This window comes from Trematomus bernacchii, unplaced genomic scaffold (genome assembly GCF_902827165.1).
Source record: "Trematomus bernacchii unplaced genomic scaffold, fTreBer1.1, whole genome shotgun sequence".
Lineage (NCBI taxonomy): Eukaryota > Metazoa > Chordata > Actinopteri > Perciformes > Nototheniidae > Trematomus > Trematomus bernacchii.
This window is the reverse complement of record NW_022987608.1, coordinates 6,315,936-6,341,868: the sequence shown is the minus strand read 5'-3', so window position 1 is coordinate 6,341,868 and position 25,933 is coordinate 6,315,936. Positions and strand designations below refer to the sequence as shown.

General features: G+C 42.0%; 5 protein-coding genes across 12 annotated transcripts in view; 3 read left to right on the top strand and 2 right to left on the bottom strand.

The window, feature by feature from the left end:
• Positions 1 to 1,203: 1,203 nt before the first annotated feature.
• alg10 (ALG10 alpha-1,2-mannosyltransferase) lies at positions 1,204 to 4,633 on the bottom strand. The gene is made up of 3 exons (XM_034131547.1): positions 4,293 to 4,633; positions 3,292 to 3,489; positions 1,204 to 3,219 (listed from the first exon to the last, which is right to left on the bottom strand). Exons 1-3 carry the CDS (start codon positions 4,455 to 4,457, stop codon positions 2,158 to 2,160), a joined length of 1,425 nt encoding a protein of 474 aa, XP_033987438.1. The 5' UTR covers positions 4,458 to 4,633; the 3' UTR covers positions 1,204 to 2,157.
• A 241-nt stretch (positions 4,634 to 4,874) lies between these two features.
• Positions 4,875 to 6,257, top strand: tprkb (Tp53rk binding protein). The gene is made up of 4 exons (XM_034131467.1): positions 4,875 to 5,111; positions 5,279 to 5,401; positions 5,655 to 5,831; positions 6,023 to 6,257. Exons 1-4 carry the CDS (start codon positions 4,971 to 4,973, stop codon positions 6,107 to 6,109), a joined length of 528 nt encoding a protein of 175 aa, XP_033987358.1. The 5' UTR covers positions 4,875 to 4,970; the 3' UTR covers positions 6,110 to 6,257.
• Positions 6,258 to 6,668: 411 nt separating this feature from the next.
• Positions 6,669 to 10,987, bottom strand: srr (serine racemase). Of its 2 annotated transcripts, XM_034131617.1 has the most exons (7): positions 10,890 to 10,987; positions 8,571 to 8,739; positions 8,306 to 8,487; positions 7,656 to 7,786; positions 7,436 to 7,584; positions 7,246 to 7,335; positions 6,931 to 7,172 (listed from the first exon to the last, which is right to left on the bottom strand). In XM_034131617.1, the coding sequence occupies exons 2-7, from the start codon at positions 8,737 to 8,739 to the stop codon at positions 6,931 to 6,933; spliced, it is 963 nt and encodes a 320-aa protein (XP_033987508.1). In that variant the 5' UTR covers positions 10,890 to 10,987. The 2 variants fall into 2 exon arrangements, with proteins under 2 accessions (XP_033987509.1, XP_033987508.1); XM_034131618.1 differs by lacking the exon at positions 10,890 to 10,987 and having other exon boundaries at positions 6,669 to 7,172.
• A 37-nt stretch (positions 10,988 to 11,024) lies between these two features.
• Positions 11,025 to 15,894, top strand: trmu (tRNA 5-methylaminomethyl-2-thiouridylate methyltransferase). 2 transcript variants are annotated; one of them, XM_034131615.1, is made up of 11 exons: positions 11,028 to 11,206; positions 11,885 to 12,050; positions 12,137 to 12,243; positions 12,778 to 12,900; positions 13,053 to 13,225; positions 13,339 to 13,392; positions 13,506 to 13,572; positions 13,898 to 13,998; positions 14,134 to 14,278; positions 14,362 to 14,444; positions 14,621 to 15,894. In XM_034131615.1, the coding sequence occupies exons 1-11, from the start codon at positions 11,125 to 11,127 to the stop codon at positions 14,768 to 14,770; spliced, it is 1,251 nt and encodes a 416-aa protein (XP_033987506.1). In that variant the 5' UTR covers positions 11,028 to 11,124; the 3' UTR covers positions 14,771 to 15,894. The 2 variants fall into 2 exon arrangements, with proteins under 2 accessions (XP_033987507.1, XP_033987506.1); XM_034131616.1 differs by lacking the exon at positions 14,362 to 14,444 and having other exon boundaries at positions 11,025 to 11,206.
• A 703-nt stretch (positions 15,895 to 16,597) lies between these two features.
• celsr1a (cadherin EGF LAG seven-pass G-type receptor 1a) overlaps positions 16,598 to 25,933 on the top strand; it is an 81,298-nt gene continuing 71,962 nt past the window's right edge. For all 6 annotated transcript variants that reach the window (XM_034131429.1, XM_034131428.1, XM_034131426.1 and 3 more), the window contains exon 1: positions 16,598 to 20,355. In XM_034131429.1, the coding sequence (XP_033987320.1) occupies positions 16,797 to 20,355 (3,559 nt within the window). In that variant the 5' untranslated portion in view covers positions 16,598 to 16,796. The remainder of the gene's footprint in view (positions 20,356 to 25,933) is intronic.

Below are 25,933 nucleotides of genomic sequence, written 5' to 3'. Positions count from 1 at the left end.
AGATCAAGAAACAGAAACATGTGGTTTTATATTGCAAAAAATAAGATGAATATACCTTCAATTTCACTATTGTATGGAAGTTTATGGCTGACAAAACTGTTATATTTGCACACAATTCATTTAAGATATATTGGGCAAGTCAGAAAGTATAAAAATTATATAAAACTTTAACATTATTACTAATTTAGGTTTTTCCAGTTTGAGTATTGTGTCTAATACGTTTTCTGATTCCTCAAAATAATCATTGCTTAGGAATTTAAGCCTTATTTAAAGGATCAATCAGGGTCAATTTGTAACCTTGGTAACAGTGGGAAGACACATAATTTCAACAGTTTTTCTCAAAATCCATAAATGTTCTATGGCGAAAAAGACACGACAGAAAAAGATCATGTTAGCAACGCTTACTAGCTGTCATTTTTTTAAAATGCAAACCAATAAAAGACTCATCTGTACTTTTTTCACAATTAAATAAAAATCAATGAAAATGTGCGTCAGGGAGGTTTAGCAATAGACAAAATACCCAAAAATGAACTTAATCCCATATAATCAAAGCAATACCAACCCTGAACATGGCACACACTGTACAGTATCTCTTTCATACATGTTGTAATCTACATTTGTATAATCATCTCAGTTTGACTTCATTAAAGTCTTCTCTACGAGCTGGCCCCACGTCGCTCCATGTAATTGGAATTTCATTCATATGGGTTGGATTGAGAGCAATACATGTGCTAATTCTTTTCTTTTGGGTTTACCAAGTAGTCTTCTCTAAATCACAATGAGCTACAGAGAAATGAACTGTCCTTTTTATAAAAAGCATTACATACAGTAAAACGTCAGATCCTGCTTATCAAATCCAAGTTCATTCTTTGATTCTTTGATTTTAAAATGTTTATTCAAAGCATTGACGTCGGAAAGAGGCTGATCATTTGAACAGTATGAAAAACAAAATAACTCCACAAGGTCTCACGCTAACCATTTAGCTTTTTTAATTTTTTTTTTCCCAGTGTTTCTCAGCACTTAAAGCAGCATTTAGAGGTTTTGTTGTTGAATTCATAAGCTGTCTCCTTCCTCTGTTAATAGGAATATCCACATTTGTCTTGTAGCTCCCCCTAGTGGCTGATTATGAGCTAGCACTTTGTAATTCGTGATACTTTATTTTCTTATTTCATTAAAATGCTATTAATAAACTTGGAATCAAACATATTGAATGAGTCATTTTATTCAAAGGTATCAACAAGATTGTATTAACAGGGGAGCAGCATATAGCTAATTGGTCATGATTCATTTCATGTATATACACAGAAAAAGTAACAGTAAAAATAGCCAACATTCAGAGGAAAAACACAGTTAACAGACAAACTACAAAGTAGAAAAATGAGAAAAAAACATTCTGAATTCCAGTGGATCTTATGGCTTGGTCAAATACAAAGAAAAATCTAATTAGAAAACAATTTATGTATATCTTCAATTTAGTTCCATAATTATTTTCAATTGTCTTGTGAGTCTATCAGAGTTCAATCATTACTAACAACATCCCACTCGTAAATTCTGAACATTACAATATGGCTATTATTTTTGGTCTCTTTATTTACATTTACAGATCATGTAACACCTAAGATTGATTCATAGAACTACATACAGTATTTACATTTAGAGTAAGAAACAGTCATAGACATAGAAAAGCCACACCCAGCCTTGTTATTTCCCAGAATCCTCAAAATGACATACATTTTGTTCCACCCTGAAGAAGAATGAACATTTCCACCCACATTTGTGTAGGTACTGTGAAAAACATGTGGAAATACAGTAAATTATTGTCAGGCCGAGATCATTTAGAACAGATTTTACAACACAGATACCACCACTGTATTGTCAAAGCCAAAAATTGTAAAAAAGTGTTCTCTTTCTATACTTTTTAGGGGAATTTTAATGTAGTTGTGCGCTGATTCACAGTCCACGCTTCAGGGTTTATCAGTGAAAACAAAACACAGCATTACTTGACCCTAAAACCCTCAGGTCAGATCGTTTTGGATGCCAGTTGTCACATTAAAACTAGCAACTGCGATTTAACAGAAGCTTTCCCTTGATTTCTGAGATGTCACATGCTCTGGAAAGAATCTATTGATCCAGACATCCTGTTTGAGTGTCTTTGGCTCACCACATGAACCTCTGTGTGGCTGTGCTGTCCGGCCAGTGAAAGGTCTTACTGATGAAGATGTAAAGTGTGGCAGCGTTGACCGCCGTGTAAAGGACAAACTCCACGATGAGTCTGGGCAGAGAGGGCAGAGGCATGTGCAGGCGGTACATCAGGTAGGGGACGATGAAGTACCTGAACTCCAGCAGCTTCTGGGGGACCGTCGCAGCGAGGAGGCACGCCAGGAACGCCAGACTCCAGAAGAGTGAGCGCGACTTGAAGGAGTCCAGGAAATTCCACCCTGCGAACACGTATACGGGAACGACGAGGAAGCGCACCAGCTCGTGCCTCTGGAAAAGCCTTTTCCACACGTAGAAGGGGAAGTGGCGGTTATCTGCCAGCAGGTACTTGTGGACGGAGGTGAACTTCCACACCAGGAGCAAAGAGACGCCCGTGACTAAGAGGAAGAACAGAGGCTGCTTCTTCAGAGCCTGGAGGAAGCGGAGAGCCCGGTGGTAACAAAGGGACACGGGGAGGGAGAAGAAGAGGGCGAAGGAGAAGAAGTAGAAGAGTTGGGGGAAGTTGAAGCAGGCCTCATGGCTCGTCCTGTCACCCACCACTATCCCATCGTTAAACACCACGAACCCCAGGAAGCCCACGGCGACCACAGCGTACGGCCAGGCCACCAGCAGCACCGACTTCACGTGAGCGGGCGAGGTGAGGAACTCCAGCGTGAACATCATCACCTTCTTAGCCCCACCGAATGACAGCGGGACCTGGGACGGAGGAGACTTCTCATCCCTCTTCTTCGTATGCTCCACCCTCCAGGCCTCGTCCATTTTGGCGGCCACCAACGTGCCAGCGCAGAACGCCACCCAGATGATGTTGGTCTGGCGGAAGAGAATGGAGCAGAAGCCGAGGAACGCCGAGGCCTTGTGGCAGCCGTACAGCGTCATGAGGTAGGTGAAGAGGGTGAAGAAAGTAGATCCGGCGTCCGTGTAATAGAGGAAGTTGAAGAAGTAGAGCACGGGGAAGGTGGACAGAGACAGCGCAGAGAGGACTCGCCGGGAGGTCGTTCGTGTCTGGAAGAGAGGAAATGTTAGAAAACACACAGAAAAATCCCTCACACTTTGTTTTCGTCACTGTCTGTGTACCTTCTCCCGGGAGTGCAGTTTGCAGATGAGCAGGTAGAGCAGGTAAAGGATGCCGCAGTTGAAGAGCAGGTTGATGAAGCGCAGCATGGCCGTGGAACACACCACCTGGCCTGTGAGGTCAGCGAGCCACACCACCGGCTTAATGACTCCCACAGAGACCAGGTAGAGGCCTGGGAGGGTCGTGATCATGGGGTCCCACTGAAGAACAATCAAAACAATGTTAGGGTTGGGTTAACACTTTACTAATTGAAAATAAAATAAGTGATACACGTCTTAATCATCTATTTGTGAAAACAATGTATGATGATTTCAGTGGATCTGGAGTCTTTCCAAAGTAGGAAATTATCCCTGTGATGTCGTAGTGATGCATTCAAAGTTATCTAGTTTGGAAAAAGGCTGTACAGAAATTCAGCATTACACAGCACAATTGGAGACATAGAGTTTGAAAAACAGGGTGTTTACCAGGAAGGGAGTGTAAAAAAAAAAGGCACTATTTAGTTGGTAATTGTAAATGGAGGATTTAGGATTTATTATACTTGACCTTTAACAGGAAGCAAAAATATGTACACATATCTCGTCCTTTGCTGATTCAACCAAAGTCAATGTGCATTTTTATTTTTTTAAATGATGGTGGGGCCCTAATTATGCATGCATTCATAATTTCACCCAAATCACTGAGTTGTGGGGAAAATACTATGGGATGCTTTGAACCGTAATATAATGTTGACATGTTTTGTAGTAAAATAACTTGAATTTTGAAATAACATATGGGAGAAAAAAACCATGATGATCCTTAATCGCCACTTTTCTGCATTAAGAACTTACTGGAGCTACTGTAGCCTGCATGCAAACCACCGTTCCCACTAATGCCATTCTATATGTCTGACATGGAGATTAAAGGCTTACCAAGCTGCCACTTCATGTTAAATGACTCAAGACTGCTGTTAGCTAGCCTTAATCCGCTAAACAACAATGAGGGACTCTCAAATGGAAACTTTTACCTCGTTGAATTTGCCATGGCAGTATTTCTGAGCTTGTGGCACATGAAATATCTCGTCCATGTAGGGCTCCCTCTGCTCCCGGGTGACTCTGGAGAACAGCAGGCAGGAAACCAGAAAGTTGGTGCTGCAGAGAGCAGTGAAGATGTAGCCTTCAAATGTCTCCATGTTTGATGACGAAATCCGATGTAAAAGTGAATGCAGTCCGAAGCTAGCTGTAGCAGTGTTGTGTATTCCGCATAACTAGTACATTTGCGTTTTAAACCCCGCTTTACAATCTCAATTCAGAGGGAAGTGGTTGAAATGCGTCTAGGGTTGATAAACGGAAGAGTTAATATGTTTGACAGCTGGCGGTCCGCTCCAGAAACATGCTCGGGTACTGAAATTATTGTATAGCTTTTAGTTCCTAGTTGAGCTAAACACTTTAGCAACACACTAACATGGTAAAAATAGTAGTAAGAGTTATTACTTGTATTATATATGATGTCCTTTGGATGGAATTCCTTTAAAATATCGTTTTCTTGCTTTCGTCGACCTAATTTCTAAAGAGGAACCTTTCTCTCTAAGCGGTGTGACCATGTTATTGTTCCCCTGCGTGTTCAGACGGTTCAGACCACACGTTCACGTCGTGAAGCGAGATAAATAGTAAATTCTTTATATTTCCTGAAGCAAATTTCCAGCATGCATTTAACACACGAACTGGAGCTCTTTCCCGGTCACAAAGTGACTCAAATGCTTTTCAAGGAGGTCAAAAATGCGGCAGAGTTGAGACAGTGTGCGGTGGAGGGGAAAATAAACGGTGCTCTGATCAACCCAACGATGGTGAGATGTTCCATTCAGCTTTTGCAACATTTTATCCAACTTGTATGTGCAATAGACATGTTCTTAAGTGTATTTATAAGCTTACAATAATTTCCACTCAGAACTATGTTATACCAAATGGGCAAACTATGGCACCTCATTCATCATCACACTGTTTTTATTTACAGCTGGTAAATCCTTTCCAAGTGCTCGTAGCTGCCAACAAGGCTGTTAACTCACAGAACAATGGGAAAATGAAGACAAGAAGCTTATACTCAGAAATAATCTTCAACCTATCACCGACTAATAATGTAAGTATACTAAACATTACTCATTGTGTTTATATATCATTAACATTCCCATGTGAAAATGCTTATTTTACATAAGAAACAGCATAAAGTCTTAAACACTTTAGGGTTTTGTTTGTTAACATTGCATCTGAACTATTGGAATAATTGCAACAAAAAAATACATGTCCATATCTCATCTGCTAAACCAATCGTAATGACCATGAATAAACTCATAACAGAAATGAATCATATTTGTATGCCTTCCCTAATACAGATCTCAGAGGCGTTCAAAAGGTTTGGGTGCTCTGATGGCGATGACTCTGTCCTGGTGGTCTTGATTCACAACGAAGACGAGTCCCAGCTTTTAGCAGACCTCACAGCCCGGGTGAGCGGACGGCAGGTTCCAGTGGAAGAAGTTTCCTCGCTGACAGACCACGCCAAAGTCAAAAAGGTTGTCAATCCTCGCTTTAATTTAATGTGACTTATATTATGTAATGATAAGTTGTATTTGGTCAGCTTCATTCCAAAATGGGATAGGATAATTTTTGAAAGAACTGACATCTATGAACTATATACCACAAACACAAATATACTTCAGTGCCATGTTTAATCTTAACTCACCAATTTGTGCCTTTGTTTCAGTTGTATAAAGTCACTCAGGAGGAGGAGAAGAGTGGGACTCTGCTGGACGCGGTAGTATGTAGGATGGCTGCCAAGGACGTCATGTAGCTGCCACAGGAAAAAGGACCGGAAAGGCAACCATTTTTTTATTTTGAATTAATTTACTCTTCCACATTGTAAAGTCCCACATTGTGTTTTGTGGACTATAAAAAAAATCATATTTCTCCCATCTGAAAATAAAATTGTATTTTTCATATATTTTCTCATGGACATTGCTTTTCTCCTGCTCACATTTACATTTTATTCAGCACTTTCCTTCCATCTAAAAGGGGACAAATATCAGATAACATGTGCTTAGATTCCGCCTTGCTTTGTTCTTCTAATCTAAATCATCTTGAATTACCTTTTTTTTTTTAAATATATATATATATATATATATATATATATATATATATATATATATATATATATATATATATATATATATATATATATAAGGACACTTATAAGGACATTTATATTTTCAGCGTCATTTTACTTGCACCTGGATATTACATTTTCACTCCCTTAAATTCACAGATTTTATGCAGACACAACAAAATGTGCATACCATCAATTAATTGAGAAAGAGGTGTTTATTAAAAGTGATTGCACACTCTGGAAAAAACTAAATTACATTGAACCGACAATGCAAATTGTAAAAGCTTATAGAAAATGAGTAAAAAATAAATGTTATGGTACAAAGATAACATATTTCATCATGATTTCAGACAAGTAAAATCCCACTGCATCATATAGTTAGAATAATTACATTTACACACAAAATGGCCCTAATATTATTAAGTATTTCCAAATCAGAAGCCCTGAATAGTTGTTTTTTTCTCAGTGTGTTTCACTAAGAAAAGTCACATCATGCTTGTGTACATTTGTCATCCAGGGAAGTTGGCGAGTTCGTCTTTCCCGATGTTCCCTCCGCTGAGGATGCACACCACGTTCTTCCCCTCCAGCCCGGGTATCTTGTTGTTAACGATGGCAGCGAACGCAGCGCAGCCCGACGCCTCCACCACGAGGCCGGAGCTGTACAGGGTGGAGACCGCCGCCTTGATCTCCTCATCGTTTATAAGGACAATCCCCTCCACGTAGCGCTGACATAGCTCGAAGGGCAGTTTGCCTGGGATTCAGAGAAAAGGAGTGATTAAAAAAATACAACAGTTTGAAGAAATGGAGAGAGACATTCATGATACCTGCGAATGGGGGTGCAAGTCCTGAGGCGATGCTCTTGGTGTCCATGCCCACTGGCTTCTTCTCAATTAAGCTTTTGTACATGGTGCAAGCTGAGTTTAAACAGAAACACAAACACATGTCACTGAGCTGCTAGGATACATGGGGGAAAGCTAATATTGCAGCTTTTTTCCTTCTTTGTGTTTGTTTTACCTCCTTCTGGTTCCACACCATAGATTCTGGTCTTATCACATCCTGACAGTTTGATAGCGGCGGCCACACCGGCCAGCAGCCCCCCCCCACCGCAGCACACCACCACCACATCAGGCTGGGGCATCACCTCCAGCACCTCCATACCTAGACTGGACACACAGGTTTAGAATAGCTGGAAGTTTAAATGATCAAAAGATCCACTGATGGCCTTTGAGTGTACCTAGCATGTCCTGCTATTAGATCCAAGTCATCAAAGGAGTGCAGGAAGGTCATGTTGTCCTCCTGAACACAGCGGGTCACCACATCCATCATACAGGAAGTGGGAACTCTCTCTACCTCCACCCCAAAGCTCTGAGGAAGAGAAGAATAACACTTTTAAATAAATGCGGAGGAACAATTTTCAACAATTGCAGGTTTGTATTCTGCGTTTTTCATTCAGGCAGTAGCTGCGGTAGAATATACATTTATTCATCCATTTTCAGTTTGTGCCACTTTATACATAAACTCCACAACGATTCAAATAACAGCTTTCGTTACTAGATAATATTATAATACAAGATATTATAAAATAATATTTTTTCGTTTGGGAAAACTAACCACAGTTTATACAAAACCACATTTTTGAAAGAATTGGGGAAATGAACAGGCATATTTATTTTGAACAATTTTAAGTTTTTTGGGTAAGATTTTAATTAATTTGAGAGTTTTCTGCTTACATTGAATGTTTACCTACACAGTTTATACTTGCTTGCTTTTACTTAAGTAATATTTAAAATGCAGGAATGTTACTTAAAAGAGTATTTTTACAGCGTGGGATTATACTTTTACTTAAATAGTTCATCTACCACTGGTCAAAAGATCCCTCCTAACCTGTATGAGGATGGATCTGGATGCAGGGGCTGTTTCAGGCATCACCACCTTGCCCTTTGACCCGTAGTGTTTTGAGGCGTACGAAAAAGACTTCCCATAGTTCCCAGCAGACATGGTGACAAAATGACCACCCTTCTCTCTCCTGGCAAACTGATTGGCCACTCCACGGATCTTGAACGAGCCTGGCAATTAAAATGCACAATTCTTAAGAAATAAGACGAGAATTAGCTTGTACGAGACTAATCAAAGTGGGTTTTTTTCCCACCGGTTCTCTGCATGTTCTCCAGTTTGATGTGGATGTTGCAGTGGATGTCCAGAGGCAGGGTTGTCTGGCCCCAGGGGATCATGGGAGTGTTGATGACACCCAGTGGGCTGCCTCTCACCGTCTCCCTGGCTTCTCTCAGCAGATCCAGGGTGACAGCCTCTGCAGACATCTGTCAGAAACACACAATTCAATATCAGGAACACATTCGTCTTGAGGAGCCACACACATAAATAAATGCAAATCATAATAACACACTGTAATAATAAGTACTTAATAGGTTTAATTAGGGTCTGAGACCTAGGTCGGCGAAGACCCTATTGAAATCGGTCGCACAGCGACCGATAAACCTTTGACCCCCGCAACATATGTGAAAACTCACCAAATGTTGCACGCGCGTCAGAAGTGGTGCAACTTCAGATGTGTAATTGGTTCCGGAACTTTGCGTAAAAAATTGCGTAGGCCACGCCCACTTCCGTTTTTAACGTAAACTCCCCCCACTTTAACTTTCACGTAAACGAACGAAACTCGCTACGCATATCTAGGGTGCGGAGACAAACCAAAAAGCCTCTTGGAGGGGTATAAAATAACGTACAGGAAGCCGGCCATTTTGAATTTGGCGTCGGAAAAACGCGATTTATCGCGTTTTTTCGTCCTCCGCACGAAATCTATCTTCTCCCAGGGACTTTATCCGTACGACTCGAAATTCGTCGGGTAGCGTCTCGAGACATGGGCAATTCAAAGTTATCACGGAAGTCTTTTTCTTTCGCACGGCGTAGCCGTGATTTGGCGCCAAAGTTCGCGTTCGCTCGATGCTCGGCCATCCCTCGCCATGGAACACGATGATGTCATAACGCCAACTGACATACTCAGAACGCCACCAATCTTCACATGATGGTTAACACTGCGGCCCTGAACAGCTCTACGTCAAATTTGATGTTACTTAATATGGCGTTACCATGGCAACGAATCCCTCGCCATAAAACACGGTGTCGCTGTAACTCCAATGGACACGGTCCCATCGTCCCCCAATCTTCACTTTTATATCACCGGTCCATGCCTCAACAGCTCTACGTGAAATCTGAGATCTCACCGTATGCCGTTTCTATGGCAACACATCCCTCGCCATAAAACACAATGTTGTCTTAAGTCAATGGAAAATGGTCCAAACTGCACCACACTTCAGATGATGGCTAATGGTCCGGCCCTCAACAGCTCTACGCCAATTATGGGATGTCATCATATGCCGTTTCCATGGCAACGCATCCCTCGCCATAAAACACGGTGTCGCTGTAACTCCAATGGACACGGTCCCATCGTCCCCCAATCTTCACTTTTATATCACCGGCACCAGACTTCAGATGATGGCTAATGGTCCGGCCCTGAACAGCTCTACGCCAATTATGGGATGTCATCATATGCCGTTGCCATGGTGACAGATCCCTCGCCATGAAACACAGTGTTGTCATAACTCGATGGAAAATGGTCCAAACTGCACCAGACTTCAGATGACAGTTAATGGTCCGGCCCTCAACACCTCAATATGACAATAGTGAGTTTTCCTCAAAAGCTGTTGCCATGGCAACGCATCCCTCGCCGTTAAGCACGATATTGCTATAACTCCTGTGTAAATGGTAAAAAAGTGTTCAAATTTCCCATGTGTGCTAACCGTCAAGCCCTCGACACATATATGTGTCAGTTTTGAGATTTCGTCAAATGTCGTTGCTATGGTAACAAAATGGTCGCCGTGAAACACGGTTTTCTCATAACTCCAGTTAACATGCTCCAAACGGCCCAAAACTTCACAGGTTTGATAACGATGCAGCCCTCAACACATCTAGGCGTATTATGGGGTGTCATCAAATTCCGTTGCCATGGCGACAGATCACTCGCCATCAAACACAATGTTTATGATACTGCTGTAACTCCCATGTACGTTGTCTGATCGGCCTGAAACTTCCCACGTTTGCCAACGGCCGAGTCCTTGAGACACCTAGACACACACGTCGACGTGCGGACAACAGCCTGCGGAGCGTCGAAGACCCGCTCAACGCTGCTTGCAGCTTTAATTTTCTTTATTTTTAAACAATATTTCACACCTGGCCTCATAATTCTCACTAATTTCTATGAAGTGTGTTATTATTAGATAGCTACTATTTGTTTAGGTCTTACTGCTCTATGCTACGTTACTTACGACGTAGCCTACAGAGCAAGAGTGAAGCATGCATGCACGTTGAATTACAAACCTACTTTTTTTGGCAAAAGAGTCGTTAAGTAAAGTAAAACGACATATTTCGTGCATTAAACTTGCTCCACACTGACCTTATTATGTGTTTCGATTTTTCTTTTACTTTAAAAAGTGACAACTCCGCAATGTTCGCAGTGTTACGTTTCTAGCAGCTCACAGTGGAACAATAGTTTCCGTTTGAAGCGTGTTTCCAGTCGGACGTTATTATTAAAAGGACCGCAAAGATGGCTGCCCCTGCAAGTGGCAATGGAGACTTTTCTTCGTGACATAAGAAATTAGTATTAACTGAAGGCACTGTAGTTAGAAAATATGGGTTTTATTAGACACGTCGTGTGCGCCATGTCCGGAGGAGTGGACAGCTCTGTCGCCGCGTTGTTACTGAAGAGAAGAGGTGAGAAAACAGAGAAACACACACAGAAACACACCTGAACTGACCTGTTTATCAGAATCTGTTTTATTACCAAGCAGAGGCGGGAGAAGTTCTCATATCTTGTATTTGAGTAAAAGTAGTACAAGAGTGTAGGAATACTCTGTTACAAGTACAAGCCCTATATTTAAAAGGTATACTCAAGTAAAAGTACACAAGTATTAGCTTCAAAATATAATGAAAGTACCAGAAGTACTCATTCTGCAGATTGGTCCATTTCAGAATAATATATATTATATGTTTTGATTATAATTATTGCAGCTAGTTTTAATGACTTTGTATTCTGCAGGGTAGCTTGTGAATTTACTCCAGGTGTAACTAAAGACTGATTTATGAGTTCAAATTCAAATCTGTAAAGTAATTACAGGTATTAAATTAACATAGTGGAGATTTACCTCTGAATTGTAGTGGAGTAGAAGTACAAAGTAGCATAACATGGAAATACTCCAGTCAAGTATCTTCAAATTGTACTTAAGTACAGTACTTGAATCAATGTACTTAGTTCCTTCCCACCTCTATTGCCAAGTTACAATATTAAAGAGAACAAGATATTGCAATTAATGTTTATTAATGGTTGGCTCACTTTACCTAAATGAATAAAAAGTGAGAAACTCAGCTATTGTTCTTATTTGTCGTGTGTAGGTTACAGTGTAACAGGGGTTTTTATGAAGAACTGGGACTCCCTGGATGAGAGTGGCGTGTGCAACACAGAGACAGACTGTGAGGACGCCTACAGGGTCTGTCAGAGCCTGGACATCCCCTTCCATCAAGTGTCTTACATCAAAGAGTACTGGCATGAAGTGTTCAGGTATTTGTGGCTGCCATGTATGAATCCTAAATACTCTCAAAATGTAAAACTCTGTGAATCTCACGTCTGTTTTCCCCCACTTTCAGTAAACTGTTACAGGACTATGAGAAGGGGAGGACGCCAAACCCAGACATACTATGCAACAAGCACATCAAATTCAACCATTTCCACAAGTATGCCATCAACACGCTGGGTATGTCATCATAATAGGGCTATGAAATGATTATTGTCATTATTAATTCATTTGCAATTTATATTTCCAATTATAAACGATACCTGCTTAATTTATGCAAAGTTACAAAAGAAAAATGTCTTGGGTTAGATTGTTAAACCAAAATTAAAATACCATAAATGTTTATCCTATAATAATCATACATGACAAAGAAAAGAAAAAGAAAGAACTCTTTGAAGATATTGTAGACAAATTGTAAGTGTTTTACTATTCTGTTTACAAAATGACCAAAAAGGTTAATTGAATATCAAAAATTGTTATTTTTGTTCTCTCAATCGACTAATTGATGAATCAATCATTTCAAATTTGATCATTTCAAGTCATAATGTGGTCATACACAGACCTATACTGTTTCTAGGCGGCTTTACAACTGTTTAACTTTTATTTTTTGGACTGGAAAGCAGGGATTGGTAGTTAAGGAATAAGTAAATAAACTGATTTCAATGTCAAACACAATAAAACATTGTGTCTAATTTCATGCTGTTGTTAATAAAGGTGCTGATGCCATGGCAACAGGACACTATGCCCGGACGTCACAGGAAGACGACGAGGTGTTCGAACAGAAGACCATAGCGCCACAGACAACTCTCTTCAGAGATCGTTTTGAGATCAGAAATCGTAAGAGTTTGAATCTTGTGCCCCAGTTTAATGGGTTACCTCTTTTAAACCTACATTCTTTTTTGCTACTTTCTTTGTTTTTACAGTCAAATTGAACCACAACATTAGCTTTAAAGATAAAAAAATATTTTTTCTTCTTTTTCTCTCCCTAGCGGTAAGGATGTATCAAGCAGCCGATCTCTTCAAAGACCAAACCTTCTTCCTCAGTCAGATCTCCCAGGATGCCTTGCGACAAACCATGTTCCCGCTGGCCGGACTCACCAAAGGCTTTGTCAAAAAGATTGCTGCGGAGGCAGGGTTTCACCATGTGCTGAAGAAGAAGGAGGTAAACGCACAAATAAATACAAAGGCAGAAATGTAACTCATGTTTATATAACATCAGGAGGGCATACATAGGAATATGTATTCACATTGTAAGGTACCCTAATGTGTTTCCAGAGCATGGGCATCTGCTTCATTGGAGAGAGAAACTTTGAAAGCTTTATTTTGGAGGTAAGAAATAAATCTTCAATTATTCGTTCTGCGTTTTAAAATTCGAACAATGCCTCCTGCTTTGTAAACCTTTACCTGTTTACTATACAAGTTTTTTTTCTTTCTGTTTCTAGTATCTGGAACCTAAACCAGGGAATTTTGTCTCCCTTGAGGACGGGGCTGTTATGGGAACACACAAAGGTATGTGTTGCACTGTTGGTGGAGCCTGTGACCTAAGATTGTCATCGTCATAACTACACTGTAGCTATGTACGTATGACAAATAAAAGCCTTGAGCCTTGTGGCCGTTTTAAGTGTGTAATAAGTGTGTGTCACTATTATATTATCACACAGGCAGTATGTAATGACTATCAGGATGTTAAGCAAATTAAAACTATTAAAATCCATTTTTTTGCTTTCCTGGTCCTTGTAAATATCCACTAAATGTGGATATGTTCCAAACTACTGACTTAAAATACCTCTGTGTATTTCTTCTCTTGTCATTTCCTGTGTCTCTCTCCATCCAGGCTGGTTCACTATGACGCTAGGCCAGAGGGCCAAAATTGGAGGGCAGAGAGACCCTTTTTTTGTGGTGGACAAAGACATCACTACTGGGGATGTGTTTGTGGTAAGAAAATCTGACTATGAAGATATGTTAAAGCATTAACATTACATATTTCGCTCACTTTTATAAGGTGCAATACTGATTACAATTTGACGCATTTTTGCTCATACTTCACGCCCAAAATGTCTCACAAATCAGGCTCCTACTACCAACCACCCGGCTCTTTTCCGTGACATGATGCGGACGGACCGCTTCCACTGGGTAACGGTCGAACCGCCTGCTGAACTAGTCAAGACCCAGATGATGGAGTGTCATTTCCGCTTCATCCACCAGATGCCACTCAGTGAGTTTTGTGCTGTTAGTGTCTGTAATTTGGTGAATTAGAAGTTATTTACTGAACAAAAAACAAATGTTTATGTTTTCCAGTTCCCTGTACAGTGACACTGAACATGAACGGCTCTGTGTGGATCTCTCTCTCCAGACCAGTCCGAGCTCTGACACCTGGACAGGTAACAGCCAACACACCTGTGTGACTGAATACAGTGTAGTTGCATAAACCTATGCTGTAATATACAAATATATTAGATATTTATTTCAAGTTGTTTATATATTTCAGTGAATCTGTCCATGACCACTTGTGTATATTATAAAAACGTATTATAATATACATTTGATCCTCCTGCAGTTTGCCGTGCTCTACAAAGGAGACGAGTGTCTGGGCAGTGGGAAGATCATGCAGCTGGGGCCCAGTGAGTTCACCCTGCAGCGGGGCAGAGAGCGCCTGTTAGCGGCCGCTCAGCAGAAGGAGCAGCAGACTCCTGAACCGGCCAGCTGAGAGGACCCCCCCCGCCAAGCTGTGGTGGAAAAGAGCTCTGTCCGGTACATTAGGTAGAGCACACTGTTTAAGAAGATAAACTGTCTCTAAGAAACAGCTTTGTGACAAAGTGTCTGTTCCGGACTCACTTTTAAAAAACAGTAAACAGGTTTTTTTCTGTAATACGTTTAGTGTTGGACACTAAAAGGTTATCTACTAGCTGCTAAGAAGAACCATCTGTATTCAAGCCAAGGTGTATTTAGCAGGGGAGAATGGGGGGCTGCATTTGAAGTAATGTGTGTTCTTTTTACTGTAGTACTTTCTGGAGCAGCCCCAAGAGTATGTAGTGTTGCATGCAGTATGTATTCAGTACAGGGACATACTACCTCATCCTGACATTGCAACTTGAACTTCAACCCCCTCTTGTTCATATATCCGTCAAGTCCGTAGCATGATGAGCGGTCCTCAGGATGTCTGTGCTCTCTTGGTGCCTCAGTCGATGTGACCTATCAGGATTGTGGGTCAGAATAGCAAGGAAATCAAGTTTGAACTTTAAGCTAGCAGAGGGTTAATAGTTGTCAACTGATGGTTGACACAATTTCGGGGCCTGTTATCTGGGAATGAAAGTGACACTTATATGTTCTTGTTTGTTCACTGTAATGTTATTTCGACCTTATTTTTCGGTATGTTTGTTCTATCATTTCTGAGACTTTCCCTCCTGTCCTTTACCTTTTTTATGACTGTCAGTAATGTTCACCATACCTCTGTGCTAACCTATATATGTTAAGATATGAATCACCTTGATTTTTTTATCAATGATAAAAATCCTTATTTAGTTTGATGGGTTGTCCTATAGTTATTGGTCCACAAGGGGGCGCTGTTATACAAGATTACCCTACAGGTGTGAACCTGTTGTTCTCAAGTCAGCATTGTTCTGTCACCTTCTGTCTATGTTCTTATAAGTCCTGATGAATGTCACAGTAGATATTTTTTAAACACATTTTATTTCCTTTTGTATGATTTCCTAGAAGAGATTATTCTTGTGTCAAGTTTTGAAAAGTGTTTTCATCGAAACATTCATTTTCTTTGTGGGGAAAAACAAAGGTGATAAGTAATAAGGGATAATAAAGGCTCATTCAACACCATAACGGTAAGACGCATCGTTTTTTAGAATCATGCAATCCATTAAAGTCAAAATAAAAATTCCAAACACAAAATGATACAAAGAAAAAAATATAAATGTACTTTATTTGAAATATTTCACTTTCAGCCTTTTTAAGTCTAGAGGAAGCAATATCTTTTATTCCTAAGAGAAACAGATTTTGCTTTAATAATTACTGTTTTACAATGTAAACGTGAAGAAAACAGTTATTTATGGATTATCAGAAACAATAATCAACTGATAATTTGGTTTATTAAGCTGTTACATCTGTGTGGTTGGCTGAAAACAGTTATTTAAAGTATGATATAAGTCAAACCATGCACCTTTATGAATTGCATTTACCGAGAAGTTGCAGTTTATTGTGTTACATTTTTCTAATATTGTGACCTTGAAGTCTTAGTTAAACCACTTTTCATGTCTTTCATATGTACCTTCAGTGCTTACAACTACTTCAACACACAAAAGTTGAAGAGGCAGAGACACTCAAACACGCATTAGGAATTTTACCCAACTCTCACCCTATTACAATAACAATGCACTTGTGCGCATTGGTCACCCGGTCAGGGCCACTTCCTAAATCTCCATGATAAAAAAAAGAAGCCCCCCTGTGAAAGCGTCCCAGAGGGGGGACACAGCAGGTTTATGGTAATAAGTCTCCGAGGAGGAGAGGAGGAGGAGGAGGCGGAGGAGAGCCACGGAGCCATTTTGTACTCATTTTAAACTCAGTGTGGGTTAACGCAGCTGCTGCGCGCCGTGGATACGCTGATACTATGGATACCAAGCGTCTTTTTCTACGTTAAAACTTCACAATGAGAGATAAAAGTAAAGCGCGGTGTTGGGAGAGGGAAAGTTAATGCGTTAGCGGAGGAGTTTCGATGAAGTTGAATGGGATTTGACAGGTTCATAAGCATGGAGCTACCGATGTTTTGGATTTGGGTTTGTGTCCTGTTCAACGTGCAGCTTTCGGGATGTTTGGAAATACACCTTTCGGATACTTTACAGCCTGGGACCCTGTTAGCAAACCTGTCGCTTGGACCTGGGTGGACGTCAAAACTTGATAGGACTTTATCACCCAAATTCATCCAGAGCTTTTTCCAAGTTGGGAGACACGATGGAGTCATCCGTCTGTCCCACAAAGTTGAGTGTGCGCACACACCGAGGAACCCAGCGCCTGTTTATTTCAGAACAGGTTCCTTGACATCTGGGGACGTTATTCTGACACAGTTTAATGTGTTTGTCCACGGCCAGGACTGTTTTATTAAATACAAGAGAAAGAAAGCGTCAGGTAAGCCAGACATTCACATTAAACACCTTTCAAAACTGGAGGCAACTTCCTGCTTGTCCGCAGGTAAATTGCTATTGAATGTAACAGAACTTTTGCCTGCTTTTACGCGCAACATCGCCTTTTTGGACACATTGTGTGTTGGCAAAGACTTTAGTGCAGTGTTCAGACGAGGGGATTTGTTCCTGGCCAGTGACCTATGTATTGAACACAGAGGACAGCCGGAGTTGAGTTTGCACTGCGCACTGCAGAGCTCTCCAGGCGGCAGGCTCTCTGTGCAGCTGAGTTTGACGCTTGTAAAAGTGCCCAAGCAACATGGATCCCTCTCAGAAACCGACCAGAGAAAGTCCGGCACGTTGATCCGCAGGGGTAAGCGACAGGCTAACGCGCCTCCCAAGTTCCAGCTCCCCAACTATCAGGTGTCATTGCCCGAGAATGAGCCTGCGGGCACGCGGGTGATCACCCTGAAAGCCACTGACCCGGATGATGGAGAGGCAGGCAGGCTGGAGTACAGCATGGAAGCCTTGTTTGACAGCAGGTCCAATGACTTTTTAGAAATTGACTCTCAGACAGGGAGCATAACAACTGTACAGTCACTAGACAGAGAAGTGAAAGACACCCATGTTTTCAAAGTCATTGTAACTGATTATGGCTCTCCCCAAAGATCTGCCACTTCTTACCTCACTGTCACTGTGAGTGACACTAATGACCACAGCCCGGTTTTTGAGCAAAATGAATACCGTGTTAGCATCCGGGAGAATGTAGAAGTAGGGTTTGAAGTGATAACAATCCGTGCCACTGATGGGGATGCTCCATCCAACGCTAACATGATTTATAAAATTGTTAACGGTGATGGAGTTAATTCTGTATTTGAAATCGACCCCCGGAACGGCGTGGTGAAGATCAAAGAGCGGCCTGATAGGGAGACCCGGGCCCGGTACCAGCTGATTGTTGAGGCCAACGACCAGGGCAAAGAAAAAGGCCCCCGCAGTGCCACTGCTACTGTCAATATCACTGTGGAGGATGAGAATGACAATTACCCACAGTTCACTGAAAAGAGATATGTTGTACAGATCCCAGAGAATGTGGCAGTCAACACCAACATCATCAAGGTTGAAGCTACAGACAAAGATGAAGGCAACAATGCCAAAGTTCAATACAGCATAATCAGTGGCAATGTTAGGGGACAGTTCTACATTCACTCCCCCACAGGTGTAATTGATATCATCAATCCTCTGGACTATGAGATGATTCGAGAGTATAATTTGCGGATTAAGGCACAGGATGGTGGCAGGCCTCCTTTGATAAATGGCACAGGGATGGTGGTGGTTCAAGTGGTGGACGTGAACGACAATGTCCCCATGTTCGTCAGCACACCTTTCCAGGCTACTGTGTTGGAAAATGTGGCCATTGGATACTCTGTGATCCACATCCAAGCAATTGATGGTGACGCTGGAGAAAACGCCCGTTTGGAATACCGGTTAACTGACACCACGCCTGGTTTTCCGTTCACAATCAACAACAGCACCGGCTGGATTACAGTGAGTGAAGAACTTGACAGGGAGACCACTGACTTTTACACCTTTGGCGTAGAGGCAAGAGATCATGGGATACCTGTTATGTCTTCATCAGCCAGCGTCAGCATCACAGTGCTCGATGTGAATGACAACATACCCACATTTACAGAGAAGGTGTACTCATTAAAGATTAATGAAGATGCTGTTGTTGGGACCAGTGTACTAACAGTGACGGCTGTAGATAGGGATGTCAATAGTGTGGTTACCTATCAGATCTCCAGTGGCAACACCAGGAACCGCTTTGCCATCACAAGCCAGAGTGGTGGCGGTCTCATCACTTTAGCCCTCCCCTTGGACTACAAGCAGGAACGCCAGTATGTCCTGACAGTCACTGCCAGTGATGGAACACAGTACGACACCACTCAAGTGTTCCTCAATGTGACGGACGCCAACACACACCGTCCCGTCTTCCAAAGTGCCAACTACCAGGTGATGCTCAGTGAAGAAAAACCTGTGGGCTCTACTGTGGTAGTGATCAGTGCGACGGATGAGGACACAGGAGAAAATGCTCGCATCACGTACGTGATGGAGGATAATGTTCCTCAGTTTAAAATTGACCCGGATACAGGGGCCATCACAACACAAATGGAGCTTGATTATGAAGACCAGGCCTCCTACACGTTAGCAATCATTGCCAGAGACAATGGCATCCCCCAGAAATCTGATACCACCTATGTGGAGATTATCATCGCCGATGCCAATGATAATACTCCTCAGTTTCTAAGGGACAGATATCAGGGGACTGTATTAGAAGATGCACCTGTCCGCACCAGCGTTCTCCAGATTTCTGCTTCAGATAGAGATTCTGGCCCAAATGGCAGATTGAGCTATACATTTCAGGATGGCGATGACGGAGATGGGGATTTCTTCATAGAATCTTCCTCTGGTATCATCAGAACTTCTCGCAAACTGGACCGAGAGAATGTTCCTGTTTACAATCTGAAGGCCTATGCTGTAGATAGGGGGGTTCCACAGCTAAAAGCAGCTGTTCCTATTCATGTGGTTGTCCAAGACATTAATGACAATGCTCCAGTGTTTGAAAAGGATGAGCTGTTTATTGACGTGGAGGAGAACAGCCCGGTGGGGTCCGTTGTGGCCCGGATCTCTGCCACCGACCCTGACGAGGGCACAAATGCTCAGATCATGTACCAGATTGTAGAAGGGAATAATCCAGAAGTTTTCCAGCTAGACATTTTTAACGGTGACCTCACCGCACTCATAGACCTGGATTATGAGACTAAAACGGAGTATGTCATCGTGGTCCAGGCCACCTCAGCACCACTAGTGAGTCGGGCCACTGTGCACATCCGCCTTAAAGACATGAATGACAATGAGCCAGTGCTACATAACTTTGAGATTATTTTCAACAACTACATCACCAACAAATCTAACAGTTTTCCATCAGGAATAATAGGAAAGGTTCCAGCACATGACCCGGATGTATCGGATAAACTGCGGTATAAGTTTGAATCTGGGAACGAGCTCAATCTGCTGCTGCTGAACGCTGACACTGGGGATCTGAGGTTGAGCCGAGACCTGGACAATGACAGGACCCTGGAAGCCCCAATGACCATCTCCGTGTCAGGTAAAAATTCATGCTGTTTTTTCTGTGAGGAAGATCTCCCTTTTAATGGCAGTTACATGTGTTGCATGGTGATAAAGTGTGTTAAAGACTGACATTTGAGTCACCACGTGTGCAGAGTCAATATATAATCTTCAGTTGAAGAGGGGCAGGTTTCGGCGGTAGTGTTGACTGTATGTGCAGTGAGTGTTTGCTGCAGGCTCTATGCAGGATCCGGTTGTGCTGCTTTTGAACCATTAGGGTGATAAATGTATTGTGTGCAAGTGGTTGGTTTAGGTAATAAAAATGTGCTTTAAGTAGGGCACCCTGATAGCCAAGCTGCTTTGTTGTTGAAGATATGTGGGTTTCTGCCACAGGTTGGAACACACACATGCATATAGTGTAAGCATATGCACACACCTGATTTCCCTACCTTAACGCACTGCTCTCTTTGAAGTGGCTTAAGGTTTTTGGCCTGGGCTGCAGGCGCTGCAGGGAGCTTTATCAACATCTTGTGGCAAGATGTTTTCCAGCATTTCATTTTACTAGAAAAACTTTCATTGCTTTGCATACTTTTTAAGTTTCTTACAATTACCTCTATTTTGAACGTAGGAGAAGTATTTGATTCAGTTTTGTTTTTGGGGGAGCTTTCTGTAACATGGGTTCATATGTCAAGGATTGTGTGTTCAAGTTCATGAAGAAAGAATGTGCCCTAAGTTGCTTTTTTTCCACCATAGAGGCAGAAGACTTTGATCTTTGAAGTTAAAGATTAGACAAATGCAAACACTTGACATTCACACCTAAAATGGCAGGGTTACTGCTGCAGACAAACACACACACTCACTTTGCAGGAAACCTTCATTCAGGCAGTTGAAGACGCATGATAAATCGCCTGTCACCTATTGACAGCTATTGGATGATCTTCTTAAGCACATTAAGCCCTGGAATTGGCAAACAGCCCAACACAGCTAGATCTCTTCAGCTCACCCTCTATCCATGACACTCTATCATCTCTCAAGTTAAAGAAAAACCAGCATATCAAACATACTGAAGGAATACAAATGAGCTGCTATGGACCAGAATGCACCAGGGCTAACCCACATTCCTTATCTTTCAATCTAATCATTTTGTAGTTTCTAGAAATAATTCTCAGACATTTTGGCCTGTAAGTTTAGTATTATTTGGGTCAACTTGAATAACTTTCTTTGTTCATTTATCACAGGGGAATTTCCCTCTCTTTGGGGCAGTGACCAAGACATTGTTAGGATAATATAGTAGTTATTTAGCTGGACTTAAACCTGTGATGTTACACAGCAAAGTCCATTGGGCAGTGAAGGTCTTTCCCCCCTGCTCTTTTTTCTCAGAATGGTGTTTTTCCTAAAGGACTTGTGCCTTTTCTTTGTCTTGAACAAAAGACAGACTGTCCTTTTCTAAGTGCTTTATGGCCCTATAGACGACCTGCGGAGTATCTGAGGTGTTAGCCACTGACCACAATAGCAACAGCCCTCATTCACTGCCACTGCATTCAATAACAGCTGACAGCTCTTGCCATATCCCTGACAACAGTGACCTCATGATGGTCCCAATGGGGGCTGGACCTCAACATTAGTTGTACCCATGTGCCTACACAAATCAAGATAAACACGTGTGCATGCACAATTGAACAGATGCACATACTCCATAAACCCCCACCCTTTTTTGTATTTGGTAGCTCACAGAGATGTCAAGTGTTGGATAGCCATTACCACAAATTGTCTTGACCTTTCAACCCTGGCCTCTTGGGAGAGGAAGGCCTGAGGGGATTGGTGAGCTAATAGCACCTTAACAAGAGACAAGACTCTGATTGTGTCTCTAGAATTCAACCTCTCCCCTGCTCCATAGGTTTTTTTTACATTGTCTTTTCTAGAAATTAGTTTTATTTTGTGTTTATTGTTTTGACCTTTTCTCTGTCATTGGCTGAATCCAGTTGGAGTTTCCAGGAGCCGACGGTGGCCCTAGTGTCAGACTGGCTCCAAATGATACGTCTATAAGTCTAGAATAGAGTCTTTAACATTGCCGTCCTTATCCATAAGTGATGAGATTGATCAGAGGACATTATCCCTTGTCTACTTATAACCTTAATTGTCATTCCTGATCACTTAAACAAAGGGCTTTTGATGTATCGCAGTGATTGTTGATTTTATCTTCGCTGTAGAGGACTTTTTTTCCTCTTTGTGTGCCCCTTATCAAGACTCTTTGTTAAAGCAGTTCAAGAAGTGCACAGGTGCTTTTTTTGCGGTGAACAGGAGGCCTGAGAATGTTTCTCTAGCCCTCTGCTGAAACAAAAGAATGCCCTGATAACTCTCCCAAGATACACTCACTTTACACACTCTGCTAGCCACAACATTATCTGCCCTCGTTCCCCCCCCGTGTGTGTGTGTGTGTGTGTGTGTGTGTGTGTGTGTGTGTGTGTGTGGGTGTGTGTGTGTGTGTGTGTGTGTGTGTGTGTGTGTGTGTGTGTGTGTGTGTGTGTGTGTGTGTGTGTGTGTTGTGTGTGTGTGTGTGTGTGTGTGTGTGTGTGTGTGTGTGTGTGTGTGTGTGTGTGTGTGTGTGTGTGTGTGTGTGTGTGTGTGTGTGTGTGTGTGTGTGTGTGTGTGTGTGTGTGTGTGTGTGTGGCAAAACCCCGAGGTCAAACCAGAAAAACTAACCACAGCTATCCGCTTTCATTTTATGGACGCTGTCTTACAAGACTGACAGGCCTTGAGTCATATCAGTGAGTCCTCCGCATATGTGAAGCGCATATATGGTAAAAACGCATCGCTACGACAGACTTGGTCCATGGAAGAGTGTAAAGGAAGAAGGGCAGAGGAGGAAATGCTAAATGTGGTCTCACTACAAGAAAATAACAGAAACACAAATCAGATTTTTCATATTAAGCTGAACAAAAGGGGAATTTAGCTTGATTGTTTGATTATTTAGCAAGCTAGTCCATGTCAAAAACTTAATTTTATCAATCACTGAAAGTCCTTTAGTATGCTACTAAAGTGTGTGTCAAATGTCACTTAAAACATTTGGGGTTTTCTAAAAGAGGACTGTCCGCCAATATCTAACTGTCACAGAGGCAGTTGTACGTTTTTCAGTGTAATGCACCTTTTATTTTGGCTTTCTGTACTGTAACTGGTAAACTTCACTACACCATTGAGCCCTATCCAGTCTGTGACAGGTCTGGGATTTCTCCCAAATCAAAGGAAGCCCGCAGTGGTACACAGGAAACCCCATTTTAACAATTTGTTCCACTAGTTACCACACAATTAAAGTCTCAAACCGGCTGGTTGATTGCCAGATCTGACAGACAGACCCGGCATCTGAAGCCAAGATTTACCAGCATTTGGCCAAGCTTGTGTTGTGAATAAGCCATGGCTAACAGCTATGTAGATAATTAGTGATTTCATTTATTCGTTCATTAAGCCACTGCATATTTCTATTTGCTCAAACCAAACTCCTACAGTACTTCCTGACATGCAAAAGACAAAACCCCAATGGAGTTTTTCCAGGAAACACATACCTGATAGGTGGGGTTTGTACAGCATAGGTTAAAGCTTGCACAAACTGGCTACAGGTGGAGTGTGTTATATCGTTCAGTGATGCAGAGTAGCAGATTGTAACTTAAATGATTAGGAATGATTGATGCTAAATCGTCTTTTTCCACCCCGGCTCTGATCTTTTTCATTACCCTCCCTGTGCAAGACGACATGCAGCTACACGCACACACACATACACACACCAGCCTCCCCCCTCTTTTCCCCCATGGGGCTGTTGCTGGGCTTCCATGCCTTTTGGTTTGGCTCCTAATCCCGTTTGAGTAGTTGCATAGCTCAGCTTTTTAACATTTCTGTTCTCATCCGCCCACCCCCTCCAACACACACTTTCCCTTCTTACTTTCACTCCTTCTTCCCCTAATATACATAATTAGATTTCTACTGTGACACAAGAGCTTGAGCTTTGTGCTTATTTTTTTTAAAACCAGGCTTAGATCGAAAACAATCCGCTGCTGACCTTCCACTGAAAAACATTCCAGTGAAAACAATAGTTTAATCATTTATGAAGAAAAGAGTGTAATGTTCTGTTTATTATGAGTCACAGTTATTCTTTTTACAAACATTATTTAATTCGTTTTCCCATTGTCACCAGGTGGTCACAAGTCTTAGCCCATCCAATCCCTTTAGGAATTTAAATAACTTTAGTTTTATAAGATTTTCGCAAGGCATAGTTACTTTTGTGCAATACACTGTAGTATTTGTGATGAATTGCCCTCCATGAATTGTGTGGCTTTTTTTACCACATTATCATCTGATTCAGCAAACATATCGGCCTCCATCTCTTGTCCTTGGCACTGTTTTGGTTTCAAATCCTTATTTGCCCATGAAACATTGCATAACAGAGGCCACAAGAACGCATATTGAGAAAGACTCCTTGTGTGAGTCAAGGGACAAACATCTTCCTGTCAGACTTTCCCAGTTTCCCGTCTTTTCCCAGGTAACTATCTTGTGTTTGTTTTGCCGAAAAGAAACGTGACTCCTCACTTGAGCGCAGGTGTGGCGGAGATGCGCAGACGGTGACGACGCGTGACCTCTCACCTATGGGATCAAAGCAGAACATGACATTTTTACACACACACTCAGTGTCCAATGACCCTGTCCTCTTCTACACATGACTTATGACCTCCCATCCTGATAGATGGGGTAGAAAGAGGGTGGAGTCACAGCAGTGGGGAGCACATTCGTAACTAAGAGATGGATATCAATATCTCTCAGCTGATAAAGTCCATATAAATACAGAAAAAGTGGAAAAACTATAATGGCTGTTTAAGTGGATGTATGTGTGCTTCAGTTCTGTCCGCAGCAGCTCATATGTTTTCCTGTGTGTGAGATATGCTGCCATTCCCAGGCTTGGCACTCACAGTAACTGATATTGGGGGATCCCATTAATTCCTAAGATATCGCACACTCCTGGCTTCAAACTGCGCCCCTCACCACATTCCCCTCTGAGTCCTCCCTGCACCTCTTATCTCCCTTTTCTTTCCCCTCACCTATTTTCTTTCCTTAAGACTTATCCGTTTGTCTTTGTGTCCCTGTTTGCACTTCTTAAAGAATGAGGTGCTTGACCATGTGCCTGGAGAATGTAGCCATCCTGCCACGTGGTTTTTTCTCAGCTAAATCTGTCCTGAGTGGTTACAGAAACTTATTAGATTACTGTCCTTCTCGCTATCTCTCCGCATGCCTGTCTTCCCTTTTGTGCTCCTCTTGTTCCCAGTACGTTTTTTAGGGTGCACTTACGCTATACCCCTTTGTCCTGAGGCAGAAGAAGTAGCGCACATTTGCAGGTGCAACAGCATGTATCCATGTCTCTGTTTGTGTGTTCAATGAGCGAGAAAGGAATCACATTCATGCTTAATCTTGTACATCCCCCCTGGGTTTTAATATTTTGGGTCTGTGTGTGCATGTGTGCCTCCAGGCTGGAGACAACAGTTTGAAGTGTAAATACCAGGGGATCAGGACTGGTCACTGTTTCGACTCCACTGATGTCTGATCACTCAATTACAGGGTAGAGAGAGGAGGGATGT

Coding starts and splice junctions, on each gene's coding strand:
- alg10 (XM_034131547.1), bottom strand. CDS start 4,457: ATGGAGACATTTGAAGGCTACATCTTCACTGCTCTCTGCAGCACCAAC. Junction 3,490..4,292: donor GCCATGGCAAATTCAACGAG/GTAAAAGTTTCC, acceptor ATTGTTCTTCAG/TGGGACCCCATGATCACGAC. Junction 3,220..3,291: donor AACTGCACTCCCGGGAGAAG/GTACACAGACAG, acceptor CCTCTCTTCCAG/ACACGAACGACCTCCCGGCG.
- tprkb (XM_034131467.1), top strand. CDS start 4,971: ATGCATTTAACACACGAACTGGAGCTCTTTCCCGGTCACAAAGTGACT. Junction 5,112..5,278: donor CTCTGATCAACCCAACGATG/GTGAGATGTTCC, acceptor TTTTATTTACAG/CTGGTAAATCCTTTCCAAGT. Junction 5,832..6,022: donor ACCACGCCAAAGTCAAAAAG/GTTGTCAATCCT, acceptor CCTTTGTTTCAG/TTGTATAAAGTCACTCAGGA.
- srr (XM_034131617.1), bottom strand. CDS start 8,739: ATGTCTGCAGAGGCTGTCACCCTGGATCTGCTGAGAGAAGCCAGGGAG. Junction 7,787..8,305: donor CCAGATCCATCCTCATACAG/GTTAGGAGGGAT, acceptor TCTCTTCCTCAG/AGCTTTGGGGTGGAGGTAGA. Junction 7,585..7,655: donor CTAATAGCAGGACATGCTAG/GTACACTCAAAG, acceptor CTGTGTGTCCAG/TCTAGGTATGGAGGTGCTGG.
- trmu (XM_034131615.1), top strand. CDS start 11,125: ATGGGTTTTATTAGACACGTCGTGTGCGCCATGTCCGGAGGAGTGGAC. Junction 13,573..13,897: donor TGTTATGGGAACACACAAAG/GTATGTGTTGCA, acceptor CTCTCCATCCAG/GCTGGTTCACTATGACGCTA. Junction 14,279..14,361: donor CATCCACCAGATGCCACTCA/GTGAGTTTTGTG, acceptor TATGTTTTCCAG/TTCCCTGTACAGTGACACTG.